Source organism: Lissotriton helveticus, chromosome 3_1 (genome assembly GCF_964261635.1).
Source record: "Lissotriton helveticus chromosome 3_1, aLisHel1.1, whole genome shotgun sequence".
NCBI classification, from domain to species: Eukaryota; Metazoa; Chordata; class Amphibia; order Caudata; family Salamandridae; genus Lissotriton; species Lissotriton helveticus.
Genome location: NC_136061.1, coordinates 1642909974 through 1642933281, shown reverse-complemented (window position 1 = coordinate 1642933281; position 23308 = coordinate 1642909974). Strand labels below are relative to the sequence as shown.

Genomic DNA, 23308 nt, shown 5'->3' with positions numbered 1-23308 from the left:
CTGTTTGTTGGGGAACGATTTGGAGAGCTCCCCTTGGGAAAAGGTGGAGAAGAGTACTCACTTGAAGATGGTGGATCTGCCTGACTGGGCGTGCGTGACCACCCGGTCAATGGCAGCCAGTAGGGGTGCTGAAGAGGACCTGGAGCCTGAGAGGGAGTGCCAGGAACCTGCCTTAGAGAGAAGTGGCGGGGGAAACCAGCCCAACCCCAAAATCTAACAATAACCTTGTGTGAAGTTCTTTCGTGGTGTGCCTAGCACGTTGCTGCTGTGTGTGTGTGTTGCGCAAACGCTTTACACATTGCCTCCAAGATAAGCCTGACTGCTCGTGCCAAGCAACCAAGGGGGTGAGCAAGGGTTATCTTGGTGTGTAACTCCTTGCTCTGACTAGAGTGGTGGTCTCTACCTGGCTTTGGCACAAGCTTTAGCCAACCAGAGATCCCATTTCTAACAGTCACACAGCCTTACTCTTTATCATGGAGTTCTGGCCAATTTCCAGCAATTGCAACGTGGTAGAATGTTTTGACTGCGAGGCTCCAGAAAATGAAAATGAGAACTGGCGTATCTGAGCATGATTTTTTAACACAGGCTATAGCGAGCGGGCATGGTTAGAGGGCTGCCACTTGAGTGGATTTGCTGCCACTTGAGTAGATTTCCTACTCGAGCAGCAGCCAACGGGTGCACACTTTTGCACAATGCATGGTGTTGTTCATGCTGAATTTTCAGCATGCCTCACGCTACTGCCTCTAAATTGCAGTATGAGCAGTGTGAACTGCATATTCTCTGCCTGTTGGCAGAACTTTTTGGAATCTCACTGAGTTGTTATGTAACTTTGTGGATTTCTGCAGAGTGAAACTCTGCAAGTTCCACCAACCTCTACTTATTATCCTTACCCCTTATTTTCCCTAAAGGTCCTCCGTTCTTATGATCACTACCATACTTTTTGGGCCCCCTAGTGGGTCTCATGCGCCAGTCATCTTTCCCAGTTCTCTGGGACTAGATAGCTTGGGATTTTCCAGATGCTGGTGTAACTTCTCAATGACAGTTAAATTATAGAGCCCTTTATAATCGTCCACTCTCTATCCAGTCCTCCAGTAACCTCAAAGAGGCATCCACAAAGTACTACACCCATGTCTGTGTTGCCCTCTTGTGAGTGTTCATAAATCTTTGCCTCTGTTCTTCAGGAGTAAGACCAAACAGGTCAATGAGTGTCTTCTTCATGTGTGGATAAGAATCAGCTACCTCGTCCTTAAATGTCACATACCCCACTGGTGGCACCATTTCCCATAGCAAGGAGCCACAGTGTTGGGCACCCACCCCTCCCATCCTTCGAGCCCTTTGATAGGATGCTATCCATTTTCCAATGTCGTTCCCATCAACTTATCTAGGAACAATGCCTTTGGGAAATTTGGGGTCATAGGGGTTTCTTGAAAATACTAGGCCTGGGCGGAAAACTTCACTCCCCGGGTGGGGGACACTTAGTTTTGCTACCCCACACTCCAAGTGGGGCACGGAGTTTGGCAAACCCCCACTCCTCCGTATGGCAGTGTTTACCGTCATTCACCTGCGAGCCAACAGGCCCAAGTGAAAAGAAATAAGGAGTACAGCGTTTATACTGTGCATCAGATGAGTGGTGGAATGGACAAATACTGTGGCATATTGAACATTTACAGACCGCTGTCATTCACACCAGGTTACTGATGTTTTCTGCAGTTGCCACGCCTGGCTGCACATTAAGCTTTCAGTGTACAGTTTCATTACAGTGTGGCAGTGGAGAGACATTCATATTCTGCTGATGTGCCTGACAGGACATATACGTGCGCCCGTCTGCACTCACACCTGATGGCTGCTCCCAGGTACAGCAGGTGTGCAGCAATTGTAGAAGCAAATGAAGAACACAAGGCCCCTGCTGGGACCAGGCCTGACCTCATTCTGCACCCCGGCTTATTCAAAGCCAGGAGGGGATGGGCTCACAGCCACTCTGCCAGAGACCCAAGGCTGAAATTTAATTTAAAACCATGTCCTATCTCCTCCTACCACTATCACCTTTCTGTTCCCGGGTTTGTACAAGCCATTGCACTCACTAAACGTACGTCAAACTCGATTTAGACAGTGCTTCAAAGCCACATGTCCTTGCTGTAGGTGCTATATAAAGAATGATTTGTTGTACTCACAAGATGGGTGCACATAGAAGTCTCCAGTCTACACATGTAGAAACGTGTTAACCACAGTGGATCCAAGCAGCCTGGTCGCGGATGTGCACACTCACATATGTATCAATATAGCAATGGAGGGTATTCGCATACACAGAAAAGCTGTTCGTCTCAGTGTTAAAAGCTGCAGGCCCCTATTGCATTCAGTAAGCCCTACGTACACAAATATATCAGTAGAAACAATGCTAGGCATTCGCAAACGGGCATACACAGGGAGGCCGTTGCGCACATACAGAATTAATTTATTTAGAGTGCCTTGAATTTGCAGACATAGCCAGGTATCAAAAGCTAAATGCCCACAGCATTAAGGACCAAACACACATGCTCACAGTTGCTTTGCCTTGGTGATTCAAAGCTGCAGGTCCACAGCAATATATATAAAACTATATGTTGTTGTAGCAGGGAGTGAATACTTAAAAGAAGGGACTATACCGAGCGGTTGGTGTGTAGGGCTTTAGGCAGCAGCCAGACCTGTTCCAGGCTGTCCACTGACACCCCCCCAGATTGAGGTTGAGCAACGGAAAGGGAAGCAGCCAGGCCAAGGTAGGCTCGCCTTGAAGTCATGGTTACAGAGGCTGAAGTCCCGCAGTGAGAGCAACCACACCGAGTTAGGGAGCAAAGCAGATTTGTACTTCATAGGAACACCACTTTGAATCAGAGTTGTCTCTTACACGTAAAACACCATCTTAAGAGAGCCAAATAACATGTGCTGGCAATACCAGGCATGATTATTATTGCCAGTTGAGTAGCTAGGGGTTCTAGTTCATCATGCTACCTTTCTTAAAACTCCAATTCCAGACCTTTCAGGAGGCCCAAGGCAAGCCTCGCTGCAGCAGTCAGAGGGGTCAAGGATTCCGTGATTCATTCTCCATTCCACCACATACCCTGCACTCAGCTTATTTACAAGCCCCTTGTGCCACCGGTACGTCACTTTTTCCCAAAATTAAAAGTGACACACTGGCGGCGCAAGGGGCTGGTAATAAACTCCCTAGGGCCTCATTTATGAGCCCCTTGCGCCATCGGCACTTCACTTTTTGTGAAGTCCCGTGGCGCAAAAGCCTGTGTGATATTTATCAGGCAGCACTAAGCCACTTTTTTGGCGTACTGCTGCCTGATAAATATCAGACCCTTTAACGCAGTGTTCTGCGTTAAAGGGGCGTGCAATGGGTGTTGCTGGGGGCGTTCCCAGCAACATCCATGGCCTTTTGACACTACCCCAGATTTACGAGAAATCGTGAATCTAAGGCAGTGCCAAAAGCTTACGCCTACCCAGGGGAGGTGTAAGGGAGGCACAATGGGGAGGTTTCTCCTCGTTTTTCCTTTTTCTTTGTGTTCTGCATTCTGCAGCGCACATAGAAAGAGGAAAAGCCTCTTGTGATTATTTTTGTACAGAGACGTTTCCCTTCCTGTACAAAAATAATCATCCTGTAAGGCCGGCACCGTTGCATCATTGTGCAAAGGTGCCTGCGCTGGCGCAGCAGCCCATTGTGCGCCTGCGCAGGGGAAAGGGACAGGAATGCTTGCCGTTGGCAGCGCAGCAGGAAGGCCTGCCGCGCTTCCCTACGGCAAAACCTCATAAATGAGGCCTAGTTTGTACCACCTGCATCTGAAGGGTTCGGGCCTTCATCTGTCACTATCATGAGGATGAGTACTAGCGCGAGGCGAGGCCTGTTGTTAGGTCTCGTGCAGCCTGTTATCGGAGCACAGTGGATGCCTCCACGTCATCTGTTCTCCACTGGTTGATCACAGGAGGGGTCCAGAGAAGGGGTGGGAGAGAGAAATGACAGTCGGCACTGGGCCATTTCTGAGCACGGAGCATCGATAGGAAATGTCCACCAGCCATGTGCCTCGAGCCCCAGGGATCTACGGAAATTGCCTACGTTCCGCTTTCCCTTAGAGTGGCGCGAATAGAGGCATTTCAGTACATCAGCCATCTGCCTAACCTTAAGGAAGAACGTGGCCGAGTTCCCACTCACTGTATTAAGCACTGGCCAGGAACGGTCGCTGGAAGAAGGGTCCGGTATGCGTATTGGAAATGGATTCAGTGATGTAGGGAAAGTGAAATGAAACAACTGTCTTGTGCTTATTTTCTGACTGCAAATTAATTTGCTGAAATGACCAATCTTTGAAAAAAGTTATTTCTGTAGTAAAAAAAAAAGAAACTTCAAGTTACATGTTTAACATTTCTTCAACTGAGATCTCCTTTTAGAATCAATTCTGTTATTAACTAAGGGACAGATTTACGTTTCCTGGCGCATCCCTGCAAAACAGCAGGGATGCGCCACAAAAGATACGTCACGCAAGTTTACCCTTGCGCCACCACAGATGCGCCCCATTTACAATGCGGCGCGTCATGGCGCAAGGATAAAAGGATGCGTGTCGCATCTGCCGGTGTAAGGTTGGCGCAGTGCTGGAGTTGTGCCGCGGGCACGCCGTAACTCCAGCACTGTTTCAACCCTGCCCATGTCTAACATGGTGCGTCAAGCCTCACGCCTGCTTCAAGCAGGCGCAAGGTGTTGACGTGGCGGTGTCGGAAAAGTGACTGAGTGAAATCTTGTAGATTTCACTCAAGCACTTTTCCGAGGCGTTCCTGCACCGGAACGCCCATCCCTGCACCGGAACGCCCACATGAAACCTGACGCAGGTTTCATGTAGTGCAGGGCTTTACAACGTGACACATCTCCCTAGATGCATCACGTTGTAAATAGGGCACAACGTGGTGCATGGTTTACACCGCCACTACGTCACAGAAGTGACGCAACAGCGGCGCAAATGAGGTGAAAGGGCTTGTAAATCTGCCCTTGAGTGTTTTTTCTTCTACTCGTTCAGTGCAGATTTGGCTTGTTTTTGTTACATAGAAATGCTATCCTGTTTTTGCTAAGAAAGTTTTTTAATTTAAGAGAATGAGGCAGATCTACAAGCACTTTGGCTGCACTCTTAGAGCACAGGAATGCGATATATTTACAAGAAAATGTCGCATTCCTGTGCTGGCAGACAAACAGCTGCCAAACGCCAGAGCAGGCACCCTTGCACCATGGTGCAAGGATGCCTGCACCATGGGGAGATTATTTTTGTGCAGGAAGGGGCACCTTCATGCACAAAAACAATCACTAAAGGCTTTTTCCTCTTTCAATGCGTGCTGTAGAATGCAGCACACATTGAAAGAGGAAAAAACGAGGAGAAATGAAAACATTTCTCCTCGTTGCGCCTCCCTACGCCACCTCTAGGGTGGCGTAGCCTCTAGGGTGGCGTAGCATTCAGACACATCTCCAGATTTACGATTTCTCATAAATCTGGAGATGCGTCTTGTTTCCTGGGTGTTGCGTGGGAACACCCATGGAACGCTCCTTCAACGCAAAGTGCTGCGTGTGAAGGGGCCGTATTTACAAGGAGAGGAAAAGTCATGCTGGGTGGCTTTTCCTGTCCTTGTAAATATGGAGGAACCCCCTGCGCCACCAGGGGGGCTTGTAAATCTGCCCCTAAGCATTTTATTCAGCAAATCACCATTTGAAACACATTCACCAGTATGAAGGTAAGGGTGATAAATGCACCACAATGGTAGAGGTGCTTATTTCTCCATGCATGTTATACAATTGTGTGCATTTACTACTCCCTCATGCTTTCACAAATTTCGTCCATTCTCAGATTTCCTGAGCAATCACAATACTTAAATGAGGCCGCTTGGAGGGATCACCTATACCTTCATAGATTTTTGCAGTCATATTTATTTAATGAAGCAGTGCCATCTAGTGTGCAATGTTATGAGCTACATATACAACAAGAGAGTGCGAAAATCTTCTTTACAGCGACATACTAAATACTAAATACATTTTTTTAATTAATATTATAAAACTTCGCCCGCTCGCAGTACTCGGCGGAATTTGGCAGAATTTTCCACGAATGCGGCGGACCTTTCTGGGTCAGGCCCCGAGTTCTTATTCTCCCCACTAGGCAAGAATGTGAACAAATATGGTGTATTATAATGTTTAGTTGTGCAACCTCACAGTTAAATACACTGATGGAACCAAATTGTGTCCAGTCAGTCTCATCTCAACCCTGGGTAGCTGGGGTTTCAAGCAATAAGGCTTAAATAAAAAATAAAGTGTAAAATATTTAGAAGTATCAAAACAACAAAATAAGAAAGTCATGCATCATGAAAGAAATCTGATACTAAGTTCTAAAGTTAGTACTTATTTTTATAAATTTTTAGACAGCATAAATCCATTGGAGGGTTCCAGAGATAAAGATTTTTCAGTAAAAAGCAAATCTCAGCTTTTTACTTGAAAATGCAAACAATCATTGGTAACACCAAAGTTTGGAAACGTAAACTTTTAAAGAGTTGTGTTTGGCTACTCCGTCCCATTTGGATGACCAAATGCAACAAGAGGAAGGTTGAAGGGGAGTAAATGAGCAGCATTGGGGCAGTTACTTTGGCACCAAGGCATTCTGATGTCCAGTTCCAGGCTCCATGGACGAACCGTCGTTGACTTCAACAGAGTGGTCCTAATGCCAGAGCTACAGGATGCTGAAGATGCTGTAAGTTGCTTAGAATTCTGTGCGGTCGACAGGGGTCTTCCTGGAGCTACTCATTGGTCCATGGTCCAGGTGGGGCGAATTTGGTCCCAGTTGGCGATGTCCCTTGAAGTCCTCTTTGCTCCACCAAAAGTCCAGTGTCTACTAGACTACTGGTCTCAAGTCACCGTAAAACCAGCAGTTATCTTTGGCCAAGGCTACTGTCTGTCTTGGGCAACTAATTTGCACTCTGATGACTCTCCCAGGTCTAGCAGACTGGGGTGCAACTTTTGAGCTTCAGGGCTTGGTCAAATGGCCTGCCCGTCGGCGATTGGTTGCGATCAGTGGTGAAAAGGCGATTGTGGCTTGAACAGGCTCATTCAGCTTTTGTGGCTCTGGTAATGTGACAAGAAGTCAGCCAACTGACTCTTGGAGTTCACCTCTACTTTCTGGGGCTCAAGAGAATTGGTTCCATGAGCCAGGGACCACATGAAATGAAAATATACTAAATTTCACAGATCACCAGATATAATCAGCTCCAATGGTATGGTAGTCAACGAAAGATGGTTAAAAAGTAAAAAGAAGTGTTGAATAGTAGTTTACTCACCACATCCTGAAGTTTTCATTGATATAAAAGAGGCCAGTTCGCATAGAGGAACTTTGGAAGAATGCTGTAATGCTATACTTTAGATCTATTGTGACAAAACCAATTTAAACTTGTGCCATCATGAGCGTCCCTGTCTGAATCAGGAGAGAATACATATTCATATCTGACTCAAACTCCGACTGATTTCTAAGTAGTACTGTATACGGTTCCAGCTCAACAAATATACATAAGAATACAATCTTGGGCTTGCCTGACAGCCACCTTCTGTGCAGAGCTGCGCATTCTCGTGCATAGAACAGATAACGTCGGAAATCAACACAACAGGTACTTCTATAATTCCTATTTGTAAAGCACAAACAAAATACCCCGTAAGGGTTCAAGGCATGTGGGGCTGTTGGGGAGATTATGTGAGCTATTGCCCAGAGTCACATGGTGCTGAGCTAAGCTGTCCCGGCGGCAGAGATCGAACCATAAACACCACTCTCAGGAGTCAGCCACTCTGCCTGCTGTGCCACACCTATCAGAAAACAGAGGCTTGTATTTACAGATTATATTGGAAGGCTTTTAGGTTAGCATATATTTTTCCAGAAAATGTCAATATATTCATCATGATAGCATTTGAGACTTTGCTGAGAGTAGTCAAGAGTACTGCTACTACCAGCAGACTGGATCAGTGTTTTCATTATCTCTTCTACTTTTAACAAAAAGAGCTAATGGGCAACAAGCTTCATTATCATCCTTACTGCCTCTAGACTGTGAGACCATGAAAACACTCACTGTAGAACCAAATGACGAAGAAAGTACTCCAATTACCTCTGCTGGTTGTGAAACGAGTAAAGATACAGGGGCATATTATCAAGGGGGTTTATCTCCGCTTTTTTGGCTTTAAAAGCCAAGAAAGCGGAGATAAAATTATCTCCCTATTACCTAGCTGTCACTAAAACCAGCTAGCGACAGCTAGTAGGAGATAGCTACCATCTTGGGCCCCGCTTTGCATGTCAGTGAAATTTATCACTAATGACATGCAAAGTGGGCGTGCCGAGATGTTAGCGACTGGAAACAGTCGCTAACATCGCTATCTCCTATTACCAACTTTTAGAGATATTCGCGCTAAGCGCGAATATCTCCAAAAGCTAACACCTGCCCCTGAGCAGTTCTTAGCCATGTTATCCAATGGTATCAGTTCTTAGCCATGTTATCCAATGGTAGGTGGATAACATGGCTAAGAGCATTAGCTCGGTAATGCATGAATATCGCTGACTTTTCAGCGATATTCATGCATTTCGGCCGATTTTTATCGCTTAGGAGATAAACCTTGATAATAGCAAGGTTCCTAAGCGATAAAAATCGCCACAGCTCGGCGATCAAAATATTGCCGCTAAGCCAACATAGCGATAATTATCGCTAGTTGTTGGTAATATGCCCCACAGTTGCTTGTCACAAGAGAAAGTCCTATTTTCTTTCTTGACATTTAAGCCATGAGAACCTTGAAGACAATATAAATATAAACGAGCCAGAACTAAGGTTCTGAGGAAATAGACATTAAAATTTAGGTAGACCAGAAGGTAAGCTCTCCACGAAACTGTTAAAAGAATTCAGGAAACGAAAAGCCGATGAAAGGCTCCTGCATAGATGCTCGAAAGTCGAATGCTCAGGCGCCCTGTTGAAAAAGTTACAGATGAAACAGGCATTGGCAATGCATTGGTTTCACCAATGAGATGAACAATAAGCTGTTTTGATCAATCACCGTCCAGGACGAAGGAAAGGGCTCCCTAACAAGTTTCCTGAGAGTGGAGAGGAGGTGGCACAGAGGCCACAGTTGCTGACTCCAGAGCTGGGGATCTCGGTATGAGTCTCCCGTAAGGCAACATCCTGTGATCCAAGGAAAATCACTTAATCTCTCGGGTGGTCAAATTGAGCTATATAAATAAGCGGTAGGCAGAAGGTGGCAAACTTAATGGAAAAAATAGTTCCACCAAAGTAGATATAAATAGTATTTTGGCTTCGGGACACTTTAAGAGAAGCAGATTAGGAACAAGCATTGGTAAATGCATGAAAATATGCTCACAGCCAATACATAGAGAGGAAAAGGAAGTGGCAAGCACAAAAACCAAAGAAAATCAAGGAAAGACCCTTTTAAGTTTATATTAAAAACAATAGATTTAACAAGCACAGCTAAGCGCTCTGCAGGTGAAACCTAAAAAGGCACAATACAACAATATGAACTGTAATGTGATAGAAACAAATTTAAAAACACAACTCTCTCTGACTGCAGGAGTAGCAAGAAAGAAGTGAGACTGACTCACCTATTTACAAGATGTTAATGGTATACCTGTGCACTTCATTTGGTAGTTTTATCCTAGAGAGTGCTGAGTATTCTAGTTTTTGCTTTATTCATGCTTTAAAAATGTTAAATTTTGTGGTTGCTATTTAATTAAACATACATAATATGAGCCTCTGTCTTGACATAAATTTCTATAGTCTTTTTTTAGGTACATTATTTGACTTTGAAGTCTTCACAGAGCTGTTTATCCAAAAGATCTCACAATTTTGGCGCAAACCCAAGTTTACCCACTTTAGTAAACCTGAGATTGTGTCATAGTAAATGGGTGGATTCAAGGGACCTCACATGCTCCACCAATGTAACAACGCGCAACTGACACAGGATAACAGAAGGCAGCGCAAGCAGCTGCCTTGTGTCACTCTGCGGCTGAAAAGTGACAGAAAGAAATACAAAACTCTATTTGCGTGGCTTTGCAAATGTCACTTCCGATCTTGGGTTGCCTTATGTCGACGTGCGTGACGCAATGACAACGCTAGTGCTTAATAAATCTGCCCCTATATGTGCTTTATAACCATCAGCATTTGTAATATTATCTGTCATGTTTTGATGGAATAGTCCATCCACCAAACTATAAATAAGGACCCAAATGTTGCAAATGTAATTTAACAAAAAACATGCAGCACCACCAGGTCAGTCTATGTAAACTATCCCCAAGTTGGGAAGCCCATTACAAACTCCCATGGAGACACTGACACCAGACCCCTTCTATCCAGGCTGAATTCATCTCACTCACCCCTCTTTGAGCCAGCAGCGTCAGAGAAGATGGCGAGTGGAAAGATCATTTACAACACCCTCTTCACACAGACAGAGACATCCACCTGTTTGTGAAAATTATGCTTTTCTCAGATTCATGGTTTTCATAAATATGGCTTCTTTGTGATTTGAAACATTTTTAAAACAATCTTTAATGTGTTGTTATAATCGTCATTAACAGGTTCAGGGAAAATCTGGTTAGATGATGTCAAATGCACTGGACAGGAATCATCAATCTTCGATTGTCCGAAAAGACCATTGGGAGACCACAACTGTAATCACAGTGAAGACGCTGGCGTCCAGTGTGCCACATAATTATGCTCAGCCTGAATGTCCAAGATACAAACGCAATTGCTATTGAAAACGTATTTCCTACAGTGACCGAATATTCAAGTTTTCCAGGCCCACGTGTGAGTAGCTCATACATTCCAAGATTTTGCTTTTCATTCTCGTACTTCGGAATCTGTAATGAGATAAAACCGGACTACAGGTCCCAGAATGCAAAGCAGTGAATTCTATGACAATTGGAAGCAGGGAGACGACATACTAGCGGCAGGATGATTTTTTTTGTCCTACAAGTCAATAACTCCAGAGAACTTCAACAAACATCAAAGCAAACTGGCTCTATAACCAAACGCAGTGGCATGTTTTCATGAAATGTTCTGAAATATCGTTTTCACTAAGGGAGAATACTGTACAGCAATTTTGTAAATATTCCACAACTTTTATAAATGTGGCTTAATATATAAATCATCTTTACGCATAGAAAAATATCTGTTGTTCAAGCAATGGCTTTCCTGTTTTGAACCTTAAGGGTATTCACTGGATTGATTGTTTCTCTGACTTCATTGCAATACTTTCAATCAGACCAGAAGAGAGGTGTAACAATTGAAATTGTGAACATGTTTGTAAATTTTTTTAAACTTTTGCTTACCTTTTAAAAGAATATTATCAGAGGAGCAGGCTGGGGAAACATTTTGACAGAACTGTCACTTGGCTTTGGTGAAACTTTATGTTAACTGAATATGAAAGTTCTAATAAATAAAACCAAGGAAATAATGTGATTGTCTATTTCTACTATATACTGTTTAATTAAAGGCGCTTACAGATACATACATTTTTCTTAATTTGAAAATTCTCACATTTCAAAATACCTAATGAGTTGTTTTTATGAAACCATTTTTTTCATTCATGTGCTATAGCGTTACCCAGCTTTAAGTAGCAGAGGAGGCTCTGCACAGAACATTTGACCAGAGGTAACAAAGGATTTTGCCCTCGTTAAGCCTGCAGTACAAAAAAAATGCAAACTGTGGGAGTGGAAAAACAACAAGCACAAAGTAGAAAAGAGACAATGTAAGTCCCACGTGTCTCTGTGACCTGCAAATACAATAACTACCTTGTGACGCCTCCCGAATCTCTAAGAAGAGACGGCATGCAGCATTGGAACCCGGAAAGATATCAATAAAGGTCTGTGACATACGAAGTGGTTGCAGACCATTGATAGGATACTAAAATCCCATTGGTAGTTTATCACAACAGGGGATAATCTATGTGCTTCCCGGGAACCTAGAGTATATAATAAACAGACAGCACTGCTTCACTGCAGCATTATTATTCAATTATTTATAACGGTCACAGCGTATCTTTTGGGACAAATAAATCACCCCTTCTAATTAATGTTGGGGCATATTATCAAGGCGGGCGATGAGAGATTATCGCCACTTTAGTGGCTGTTTTCGGCCGCTAAGCGGCGATAGTTCTATTGCCCTATTAGCAAGCTGTCGCTAACAGCAGTTAGCGACAGCTTGTAGGCGATAGCGAGCGGTGTGGGGCCCGCTTTGCATGTCAGCATTATTTATCGCTAATGGCATGCAAAGTGGGCGTACCCAACCTGTTAGCGACTGAAAGCAGTCGCTAACAACGCTATTGCCTATTATCAACTCAGGCATAGCGATGGAAATATTCGAGCAAAGCGCGAATATCTCCAAACCTAACGCCTGCTCAGACCAGTTCTTACACTGTATAGCCAATGGGAGGTGAATATTCAGACTAAGGGGCCTATTATGATTGCAGTTTTCCCGCATCCTCCGGGCCGGCGGAAGCCACCGCTGGCCCGGAGGATGCGGGAAAACCGCCACGGAGCCTGGAAAGACCCACCGCCATATTAGGATGGCTGGTGGGTCTTGCATTCAGTCCGCAGCTTTTCTGCCGCGGTCGCCTTCCGACCCCGGCAGAAAAGCTTTAACATGGCTGGCGGTGTCTATCAGACACCACCAGCCATATTAGGATTGCGTAAAATGTATGCTTTTCCGCGGCGGCTTTTCCGCTGTGGAAATGCATACGGACCTGGGTGAAGGGGGGGTGGGGGGTGCACATGGGGGGTACCTATGGTACCCCCCTGCATTTGCATGAACAAAGCAGCAGGCAATGCGCGATGCCTGCCGCTTTGTGCACGCAAATGCGGTGCATGCATTTTTAACATTGCGGCGGGTGCAGCTTGAAGCTGCACCCGCAGCACTGTTAAAGATAGGGGATGGGACCGCCACCCTGGCGGTCACATCCTAATCTGCACGGAGGGAATGCTGCAGCCCATGCGTACGTTCCCTCCTACTCTGGAGTCGCGGACGGACTCAAGTCCGTCCGTGATCCTAATCGACCCCTTAGTCCCTGTTAGCGATAATGCCTGAATATCGCTGGATTTACAGCGATATTCATGCATTTCGCCGCTATCGCCGGAAATGTTATCGCTTCAGAGATAATAAACGTTGCTAACAGCACGTTATCTCTGCGATATAATCCGGCGATGCTCGGCGATAAAAATAATGTCGCTAAGCCTATTTAGCGATAAATATCGCTAGTTGTTGATAATATGCCCCTCAGTATCTAAATCAACACACAAAGAAGCCAACACATATCACTTATAGGATAATTTACTTAAGGATATCAGTTGTTTGGAAATTTATAAATCGTGGTTGGTGCTGAAACTTGATCATGCCGAGACAAATGAACAACAATGTGCAGTATGTGTGGATATAAAATGTGAAAAATGCAAAAGATCAAAGACCAATATGCAGCGTTAGGAAATAACGAAAGTAGAAGGTGCACAACTGTCCTAATCTAAACGCAAAGCTAGTGGTTGGATAGACAGTGATGGCGACAATATTTTGATAAGCTTTGTTCTTGGAGGGTCGTGTTCAGGAGAAATACTGAGCATGGTCACAAATGTATGTCAAACACAAAAACAAAACAATTATAATTTCAAAGGATATATATCCTGTATTTCTCTTCTGTTGGTAGGTGGTTTGCTTATTCCAAGTATGAAGTTGAGTGTTTTTTTGTTTTAGTTTATGGTCAAGCTCAGTGCTGCTGAAACAAGACCCTAAAAGTTCTTGCCCCAGTGGTTGCGAAGACAATATACATATAAGTAGATGCCGGTCTCATGTGCTGTGTGTGGTGTACAGGTATGGATTCGTGGACAGTCCCATTTATTCAAGCATCATTATCCCTTTACCACGTGCAAGCAACGCGTTGGAATATTCCTCACCCACGACTAAGCATCGGGCGGGCCAGTCTGCCTGAGTCAAACATAGAAGGATATCACAAGAGCGATAGGTGGCACATTAGACCATTGCCTTAGAAATGGAGCAGTTGAGGTAGTGACTGCCAGTTTCCTGTGTGTATTGCTGTTGTGTGGTCGTTTCCTGCAATTCCCCTGACAATACAGCCATGCAAGGGATCTTGTGTAAGGCATTATTTGGAGGAGACTCCTCTTTCTAACGTAGACACTGAAGATCAGGCAGAACCCCTTTCTTCAGGCTATGCTCCCTCTTTTATAAAATCCATGAGTGGACAAGCTTCAGCAATAGCTTCAAAACAAGAGACTCACTTTCAAATAGAAGAGGGCGATGAGCAAAAGGAAGAAGACTGCATGGGCAAATGTGTAAAAATGTGTAAAAGAACCAGAACTGATCTAACTGCTTCTGCATTTAATGCAATCATTCCATCTCCTTAGACAAATCCCCAGGAAATAGAGGAATTATTTTTCAACTCTAGAAAAGAAAAGATTCCTAGTATCTACCACTACCTAAGACTGTACACCACTGTTAACCAGAGAGTGGAAGGAGGTCAAAAAATGCCACATTCCCTATATTTTTCTTGAAAAGATATCTGTTATATCACTTTCTAGAAGAATTCCCACCAGTAATTAACAGGAATTCACTGATAAATGGCTTCTCTCCCCAGAAAGCCATTATTCATGTGGGCTCTTTTCTATCAGACCTGGGGCCATATTATCAAGAAAGGGCGATACATTATCGCCGCTTTTATCAGCAGGAAACTGCCACTTAAGCGGCGATAATGGGCTTGATAATATGCCCTTGTAAATTCCCATAGATCCCAGGTTAACACCCGAACCTGGGCTTCTATGGGAATTCACAAGGGCATATTATCAAGCCCATTATCGACGCTTTAGCGGCAGTTTCCTGCCGATAAAAGCGGCGATACTGTATCGCACTTTCTTGATAATATGACCCCTGGTTTTTAAAAGCTGAAGTTGGTTGGCAATCAAAACTTCTTGTTTGATGTTTAAACTCTTCATTAGCGCTAATACCATTCCATCTACATTGTACAGTCATTATTAAATTAATTTTTAGACCATGTCAGAACAATTACAGAAGATATCAGCCTGCTCTGCCACTCGTTCAGAAGGTGGATATTTTCTCTGATATTTATTTTGATAGATTATATGCTGTGACCACCACATGTAGTGCATTGACTGCAGTAAGGTGGCATATGTGGATGCAGTCCTAGAAATCATATGCATCTCAAAGGGCACTTAACATGCACCTTCCCTTCTCCTGATGTAAATGATTTCAATCTCAGTGAGAGGAATTCGATTAAAAAAATCAATGAAAGCCCGTAAATCTATGAGCCCAATATGTTATCCGGCTATAAAAGCAGGATTTTGCGTATAAAAAATCTTTTCTGTAGTCCAGCTCAGCTTCTGCTCAGCTTTGGGCATGAGGTAGGTGGCCTCTCTCCAACAAAACTCCAACAAAACTCAGCAAGGTTCCTTCAATCAGTGCACTCCTCCATTCAAATCTTGACAATGCGAGGACTCACACAATGAGAGTGGGTGGTCGCCTAAAATATTTTTCCATTTTGGGGAATTCTACTGTAGTAGACAACAGTAGTAGGCAAGTAGGAACTGCAGGTAGTCAATTCAGCCGAAACAATCTTGTTTCAAGAGCCACGAGCAGAATCTTTACATAGCAATCCAGGTCCATGCTGTGCTCATCGATATTAAGCCCTGTGGTAGGGTAGTCTGATTTTGAAAAAAGAAATCACAGCAATCATTTGGGTTCAGGAAGAGGAAAGAGATCTGGACTGCTGCTCATTTCATTTAACCCTCTGGATTTTTTTGCTTTTGGCTTTCCAGATTTTGGGACTTTTACTGTAAGTCTCACTCACTGGAAACTTTAGAGAGCAATGGATTTGGAGTGCTATCCCCCACAAACATAACCTTCTGATGCACAGGTGGGGTAAGAGGCTATGGGTTGGCTGCATGTGAGCATGCAACTGTGTAGGATGAGTTAGTGGGAGTACTGTACAGCTCAGTTTGGTTTCTGCACACAGTTAGCCTGACTCACAAGGGAATTTTCAGGGATTGGTGCTGATCTGGTGTAGGCATTTTAATGGGTGTGGGCATTCATATTGTAAATCCATAGTGCTTGAATGAAAATGGTGTGTGTTTAACTGTAGTACACATTGTGAGTGAAATCTGTAACAAAGTACAGTTTTGCTATAGTAAGGCCTAGAGACTAGCAGGAAGCAAAAATCCTATGGTAAACATGGATCTTGAGTGCAGATTCCTAGTCACTTTTGTCTGGCACTAGAGTTGAAACATTTCTCTGACTCAAGTCCTACATAGATTCCTGGCTTTTTTGACCCTCTGCATGGCTAAGTTAATTACTCTGCTGACCAGCAGGATTATCACCCAGTCAACTATTCTTATCTAGGCTGCATGCAGGTGGGAGGAAAGAAAACTGCTGGCTCCCACCCAAAGCCAGTGAAATTGGGCTGGGGGAGAAGGAGCCGGTGGTGGCCATGAGGGATTAGGGCTCACTCCTTGGCCCCTAGCATGGGAGATCACCGGTGCCTGCTTGGGGTCTGTCACTCAGTAAAAAAAAAAAGATTAAAGCATGGCCTCAGGCTAATAATTGTTGCATAAACCTCCATGGCTGATCATCTGTTATAAGCGGTACAAAAGGGGGTGGTGATGGACGGTGGCATATGGCCATGTCTGAACTGGGGTGGCAGAGTGGGCTAAAGAACGGTGATGGATTAAACCCAGATCTGTTGACTGGGTGTGAGTGTTTGATTGGCTCGGATGCTCCGTCCTTCACCACCCCCTTTTGTACCGCTTTGTTCCCCATGAGTTGGCAGGGTATGCTCAGATGTTGAGTCCCTTGCTCACTTTGCCACTGGATTCAAGCAAGCCTTGCTGAAGACGGCTGTAATGCCAGAAACCGGTCCTAGGAAGCTTGATTCCTATCCTGGGAAGGTATGGCTTGGCAGTTCGGGCTGGACTGTTCTCATGAGGCACAGGGTCAGATTGATTTGCATATGGCCATGTCTGAACTGGGGTGGCAGAGTGGGCTAAAGAACAGTGATGGATTAAACCCAGATCTGTTGACTGGGTGTGAGTGTTTGATTGGTTCGGATGCTCCATCCATCACCACCCCCTTTTGTACCGCTTTGTTCGCCATGAGTTGGCAGGGTATGCTCAGACGTTGAGTCCCTTGCTCACTTTGCCACTGGATTCAAGTAAGCCTGGCTGAAAACGGCTGTAATGCCAGAAAACGGTCCTAGGAAGCTTGATTCCCGTCCAGGGAAGGCATGGCTTGGCAGTTCAGGCTGGACTGTTCCCATGAGGCACAGGGTCAGACTGATCTGCATATGGCCATGTCTGAACTGGGGTGGCAGAGTGGGCTAAAGAACGGTGATGGATTAAACCCAGATCTGTTGACTGGGTGTGAGTGTTTGATTGGCTCGGATGCTCCGTCCATCACCACCCCCTTTTGTACCGCTTTGTTCGCCATGAGTTGGCAGGGTATGCTCAGACGTTGAGTCCCTTGCTCACTTTGCCACTGGATTCAAGCAAGCCTTGCTGAAGACGGCTGTAATGCCAGAAACCGGTCCTAGGAAGCTTGATTCCTATCCTGGGAAGGTATGGCTTGGCAGTTCGGGCTGGACTGTTCTCATGAGGCACAGGGTCAGACTGATTTGCATATGGCCATGTCTGAACTGGGGTGGCAGAGTGGGCTAAAGAACGGTGATGGATTAAACCCAGATCTGTTGACTGGGTGTGAGTGTTTGATTGGTTCGGATGCTCCATTCATCACCACCCCCTTTTGTACCGCTTTGTTCGCCATGAGTTGGCAGGGTATGCTCAGACGTTGAGTCCCTTGCTCACTTTGCCACTGTATTCAAGCAAGCCTGGCTGAAAACGGCTGTAATGCCAGAAAACGGTCCTAGGAAGCTTGATTCCGGTCCAGGGAAGGCATGGCTTGGCAGTTCAGGCTGGACTGTTCCCATGAGGCACAGGGTCAGACTGATCTGCATATGGCCATGTCTGAACTGGGGTGGCAGAGTGGGCTAAAGAACGGTGATGGATTAAACCCAGATCTGTTGACTGGGTGTGAGTGTTTGATTGGTTCGGATGCTCCGTCCATCACCACCCCCTTTTGTACCGCTTTGTTCGCCATGAGTTGGCAGGGTATGCTCAGACGTTGAGTCCCTTGCTCACTTTGCCACTGGATTCAAGCAAGCCTGGATGAAGACGGCTGTAATGCCAGAAACCAGTCCTAGGAAGCTTGATTCCTATCCAGGGAAGGTATGGCTTGGCAGTTCGGGCTGGACTGTTCTCATGAGGCACAGGGTCAGACTGATCTGCATATGGCCATGTCTGTACTGGGGTGGCAGAGTGGGCTAAAGAACAGTAATGGATTAAACCCAGATCTGTTGACTGGGTGTGGGTGTTTGATTGGTTCGGATGCTCCATCCATCACCACCCCCTTTTGTACCGCTTTGTTCGCCATGAGTTGGCAGGGTATGCTCAGACGTTGAGTCCCTTGCACACTTTGCCACTGGATTCAAGCAAGCCTGGCTGAAAACGGCTGTAATGCCAGAAAACGGTCCTAGGAAGCTTGATTCCGGTCCAGGGAAGGCATGGCTTGGCAGTTCAGGCTGGACTGTTCCCATGAGGCACAGGGTCAGACTGATCTGCATATGGCCATGTCTGAACTGGGGTGGCAGAGTGGGCTAAAGAACGATGATGGATTAAACCCAGATCTGTTGACTGGGTGTGAGTGTTTGATTGGTTCGGATGCTCCGTCCATCACCACCCCCTTTTGTACCGCTTTGTTCGCCATGAGTTGGCAGGGTATGCTCAGACGTTGAGTCCCTTGCTCACTTTGCCACTGGATTCAAGCAAGCCTGGATGAAGACAGCTGTAATGCCAGAAACCGGTCCTAGGAAGCTTGATTCCTATCCAGGGAAGGTATGGCTTGGTAGTTCGGGCTGGACTGTTCTCATGAGGCACAGGATCAGACTAATTTGCATATGGCCATGTCTGAACTGGGGTGGCAGAGTGGGCTAAAGAACGGTGATGGGTTAAACCCAGATCTGTTGACTGGGTGTGAGTGTTTGATTGGTTCGGACGCTCCATCCATCACCACTCCCTTTTGTACCGCTTTGTTCACCATGAGTTGGCAGGGTATGCTCAGACGTTGAGTCCCTTGCTCACTTTGCCACTGGATTCAATCAGGCCTGGCTGAAGACGGCTGTAAAGCCAGAAAACGGTCCTAGGAAGCTTGATTCCGTTCCAGGGAAGGCATTGCTTGGCCGTTCGAGCTGGACTGTTCCCATGAGGCACAGGGTCAGACTGATTTGCATATGGCCATGTCTGAACTGGGGTGGCAGAGTGGGCTAAAGAACGGTGATGGATTAAACCCAGATCTGTTGACTGGGTGTTTGATTGGTTCGGATGCTCCGTCCATCACCACCCCCTTTTGTACCGCTTTGTTTGCCATGAGTTGGCAGGGTATGCTCAGACGTTGAGTCCCTTGCTCACTTTGGCACTGGATTCAAGTAAGCCTGGCTGAAGACGGCTGTAATGCCAGAAACCGGTCCTAGGAAGCTTGATTTCGGTCCAGGGAAGGCATGGCTTGGCAGTTCGGGCTGGACTGTTCCCATGAGGCACAGGGTCAGACTGATTTGCATATGGCCATGTCTGAACTGGGGTGGCAGAGTGGGCTAAAGAACGGTGATGGATTTAACCCAAATCCTTGCGACTGGGGTGAATGTTTGCATTGTTCCGCATTCCATCCATCAATTGTTCCTTTTGTTGCCCTAAATTGGAAGGGTATGCCCAGACGTGGGTCCCGTGCTCAGTGAGCCACTGGATTCAAGCTAGCTTGGCTGGTGAGGGTTGATGCCCTGAAACCTGTCCCAGTATGCTTGTTTCTGGTCCAGGGAGGACCTGGCTTAGCAGTTCGGGCTGGACTGATCGCATGGGGAACAGGGTCAAGACTGTTTTTGCATATGGCTAGGTCCAAACTGGGGTGGTGTGGCGAGCAAAGGAACAATGGATTAAACCCACAACCTTGTGACTGGGTGTATATGCTTGCATTGTTCAGCATTCTGTCCATCAATTGTTCCTTTTGTTACAGTGACCAGGGGCACCACCAACCTGATGAAATGTCCTTTGGGGGCTGCCAGAAGTGCAGTATACCCCATTGAATCCTTCAATGTAACTTTCTATTGTCACCTTGAGTGTTTCAGGGGCTTACATAGATGACCCCGGTAGAATTTGTTTCTTTTCTCACGCACTCCTGAAGCTAGAGCTTTTTAGGAATCACTGACATAATATAGAATGCCAAAATATCGACCTACCAAAATATCGAGGTAAAAATATACAATACCAAAATATCGACCTGCTATCTCCAATCAAGTACAAAAATATTGAATCAAAAATATCGATGTAAAAAATATAGTTAGTCAAAATTTCGAATTTTTGAAAAAGCTTTAAATTAATTAAAAATTAATTAAATTATAAATATAATTAACTTAAACATACTTAAAATACATAAATAACTTTAAAATAATAAATAATTAATGTAAGTAAAAAAATAAATAATACATATTGATTTGTTAATACACATATATATATATAAACACATTATTAAGAAAAAATGTACTATATTTTTACCGTAGGATAGCGGAAAGGGTAAAATTTACTATAACCACTCCAGTGAGTGCAACAGTAGGGAAAGCGTTGGATAGCGTAAGGGGAAAAATTACTATTCCCACTCCAGAGAGTGCAACAGTAGGGAAAGCGTTGGATAGCGTAGGGGTAAAAATTACTATTCCCACTACAGAGAGTGCAACAGTAGGGAAAGCGTTGGATAGTGGCAGGGTAAAATTTACTATTCCCACTCCAAAGAGTGCAACAGTGGGGAAAGCGTTGGATAGCGTAGGGGTAAAAATTACTATTCCCACTCCAGAGAATGCAACAGTAGGGAAAGCGTTGGAGAGCGTAGGGGTAAAAACTTACCATTCCCACTCCAGTGAGTGCAACAGTAGGGAAAGCGTTGGATAGCGTAGGGGTAAAAATACTATTCCCACTCCAGAGAGTGCAACAGTAGGGAAAGCGTTGGATAGCGGGAGAGTTAAAATTACTATTCCCACTCCAAAGAGTGCAACAGTAGGCAAAGTATTGGATAGAGTAGGGGTAAAAATTACTATTCCCAATCCAGAAAGTGCAACAGTAGGGAAAGCGTTGGATAGCGGGAGGTTTAAAATTACTATTCCCACTCCAGAGAGTGCAACAGTAGGGAAAGTGTTGGACAGTGTAGGGGTAAAAATTACTATTCCCACTCCATAGAGTGCAACAGTAGAGAAAGTGTTGAATAACGTAGGAGTAAAAATTACTATTCCCAATCCAGAGAGTGCAACAGTAGGGAAAGCGTTGGATAGCGGGAGAGTTAAAATTACTATTCCCACTCCAAAGAGTGCAACAGTAGAGAAAGCGTTGGATAGCGTAGGGGTAAAAATTACTATATTCACTCCAAAGAGTACAACAGTAGGGAAAGCATTGGATAGCGTAGGGGTAAAAATTACTATTCCCACTCCAAAGAGTGCAACAGTAGGGAAAGCATTGGATAGCGTAGGGGTAAAAATTACTATTCCCAATCCAGAAAGTGCAACAGTAGGGAAAGCGTTGGCTAGCTGGAGGATTAAAATTACTATTCCCACTCCATAGAGTGCAACAGTAGGCAAAGTGTTGGCTAGCGTAGGGGTAAAAATTACTATTCCTACTCCAAAGAGTGCAACAGTAGGGAAAGCATTGGATAGCGTAGGGGTAAAAATAACTATTCCCACTCCAAAGGGTGCAACAGTAGGGAAAGCGTTGGATAGTGGAGGGGTAGAAATTACTATTCCCACTCCAGAGAGGGCAACAGTAGGGAAAGTAAATACTTCATATATGAATAAAAATAAATTAAATATTAATACCAAATACAAATTAATTAAAAGTGATTAACAATTTTATATAATATAATAATTAATAAATAAAAAATACAAAAAAATTATTACAAATTACCTATTCATACAAATTATTTACCAATTACCAATTAATTAATTAACAATTAAAAAATTATTAAAAATTACAACAAAACAAAACCAATAAATATATAACAATATTTAATTACTTACAATTAAATTACTTCCCACCCTATTCCCCTATAAACCCACAACCCACTACAGAAAATACATTAAAAAAATGTACATAATTATCGATTAATCAATTAATTAAAATTAATTACCAATTATATTTTAATTAATTACCAATTAAAAATTTAAATATCAATGAATTCAAAATAAATACCAATAAATACATTTTAAAATTTAAATAATTACATTTAAATTACTTCTCACCCTATTCCCCTATAAACCCACAACCCGCTACAGAAAATACATTAATAAAGTTAACATAATTAACATAATTATCAATTAATCAATTAATTAAAATAATTACCAATTAAATTGTAATTAATTACCAATTAATTATTAATTAACAATTAATTCAAAATAAATACCAATAAATAAACATATTTAATTAATTATAATTAAATTACTTCCCACCCTATTCCCCTATAAACCCACAACACGCTACAGAAGTATATTACGCAGAAATTAAATACCATAAAATTAATTAATTAAAATAAATTATAAAATAAATATACACTTTTCACACATATACTAACATAAAAAATACTTAAAAAAATTAATATTAACTTACTTACCTCAAATTCGATATTTTTGTTGTCTATATTCTGTCCATTCTATATTTTTGTTGTCTATATTCTGTCATTCTATATTTTTGTTGTCTATATTCTGTCCATTCGATATTTTGTCCATTCTATCTTTTTGATTCGATATTAATGCTATTCTATTCGATATTTTTGTAGTCTATATTCTGTCCATTCGATATTGTGTCCATTCTATATTTTTAACTCGATATTAATGTAACTCGATATTAAAAACTCGATATTTGGACTGTATACCGCTTTTTAGCATGAAGGCTCTAGAGTACATGGCCACTATTGGTATGTTTTAAAACTGCTTTGCGGCATGTATAAAATTCGAAAAAAGACAATGACAATGTTAACAGTGAATCATTACATGTAATAATAAAGGTCAATGCAATGCTTTATTGACAATTATAAAGTTGAAAGTAAATCAGTACATGCCTTAATGAATGTTATTGTAAGATGGTACTATCTTTATTGATTTTAATGGTGTTTCATTGGTTTACTATGA

General features: G+C 43.7%; 1 protein-coding gene across 1 annotated transcript in view; it reads left to right on the top strand.

Moving 5' to 3' along the window:
- Window positions 1-11485, top strand: part of MARCO (macrophage receptor with collagenous structure) — a 179090-nt gene extending 167605 nt beyond the window's left edge. Inside the window, exon 13 of the mRNA XM_078682381.1 lies at window positions 10608-11485. Within this exon, the coding sequence (XP_078538507.1) occupies window positions 10608-10741 (134 nt within the window). The 3' untranslated portion in view covers window positions 10742-11485. The remainder of the gene's footprint in view (window positions 1-10607) is intronic.
- Window positions 11486-23308: the final 11823 nt, after the last annotated feature.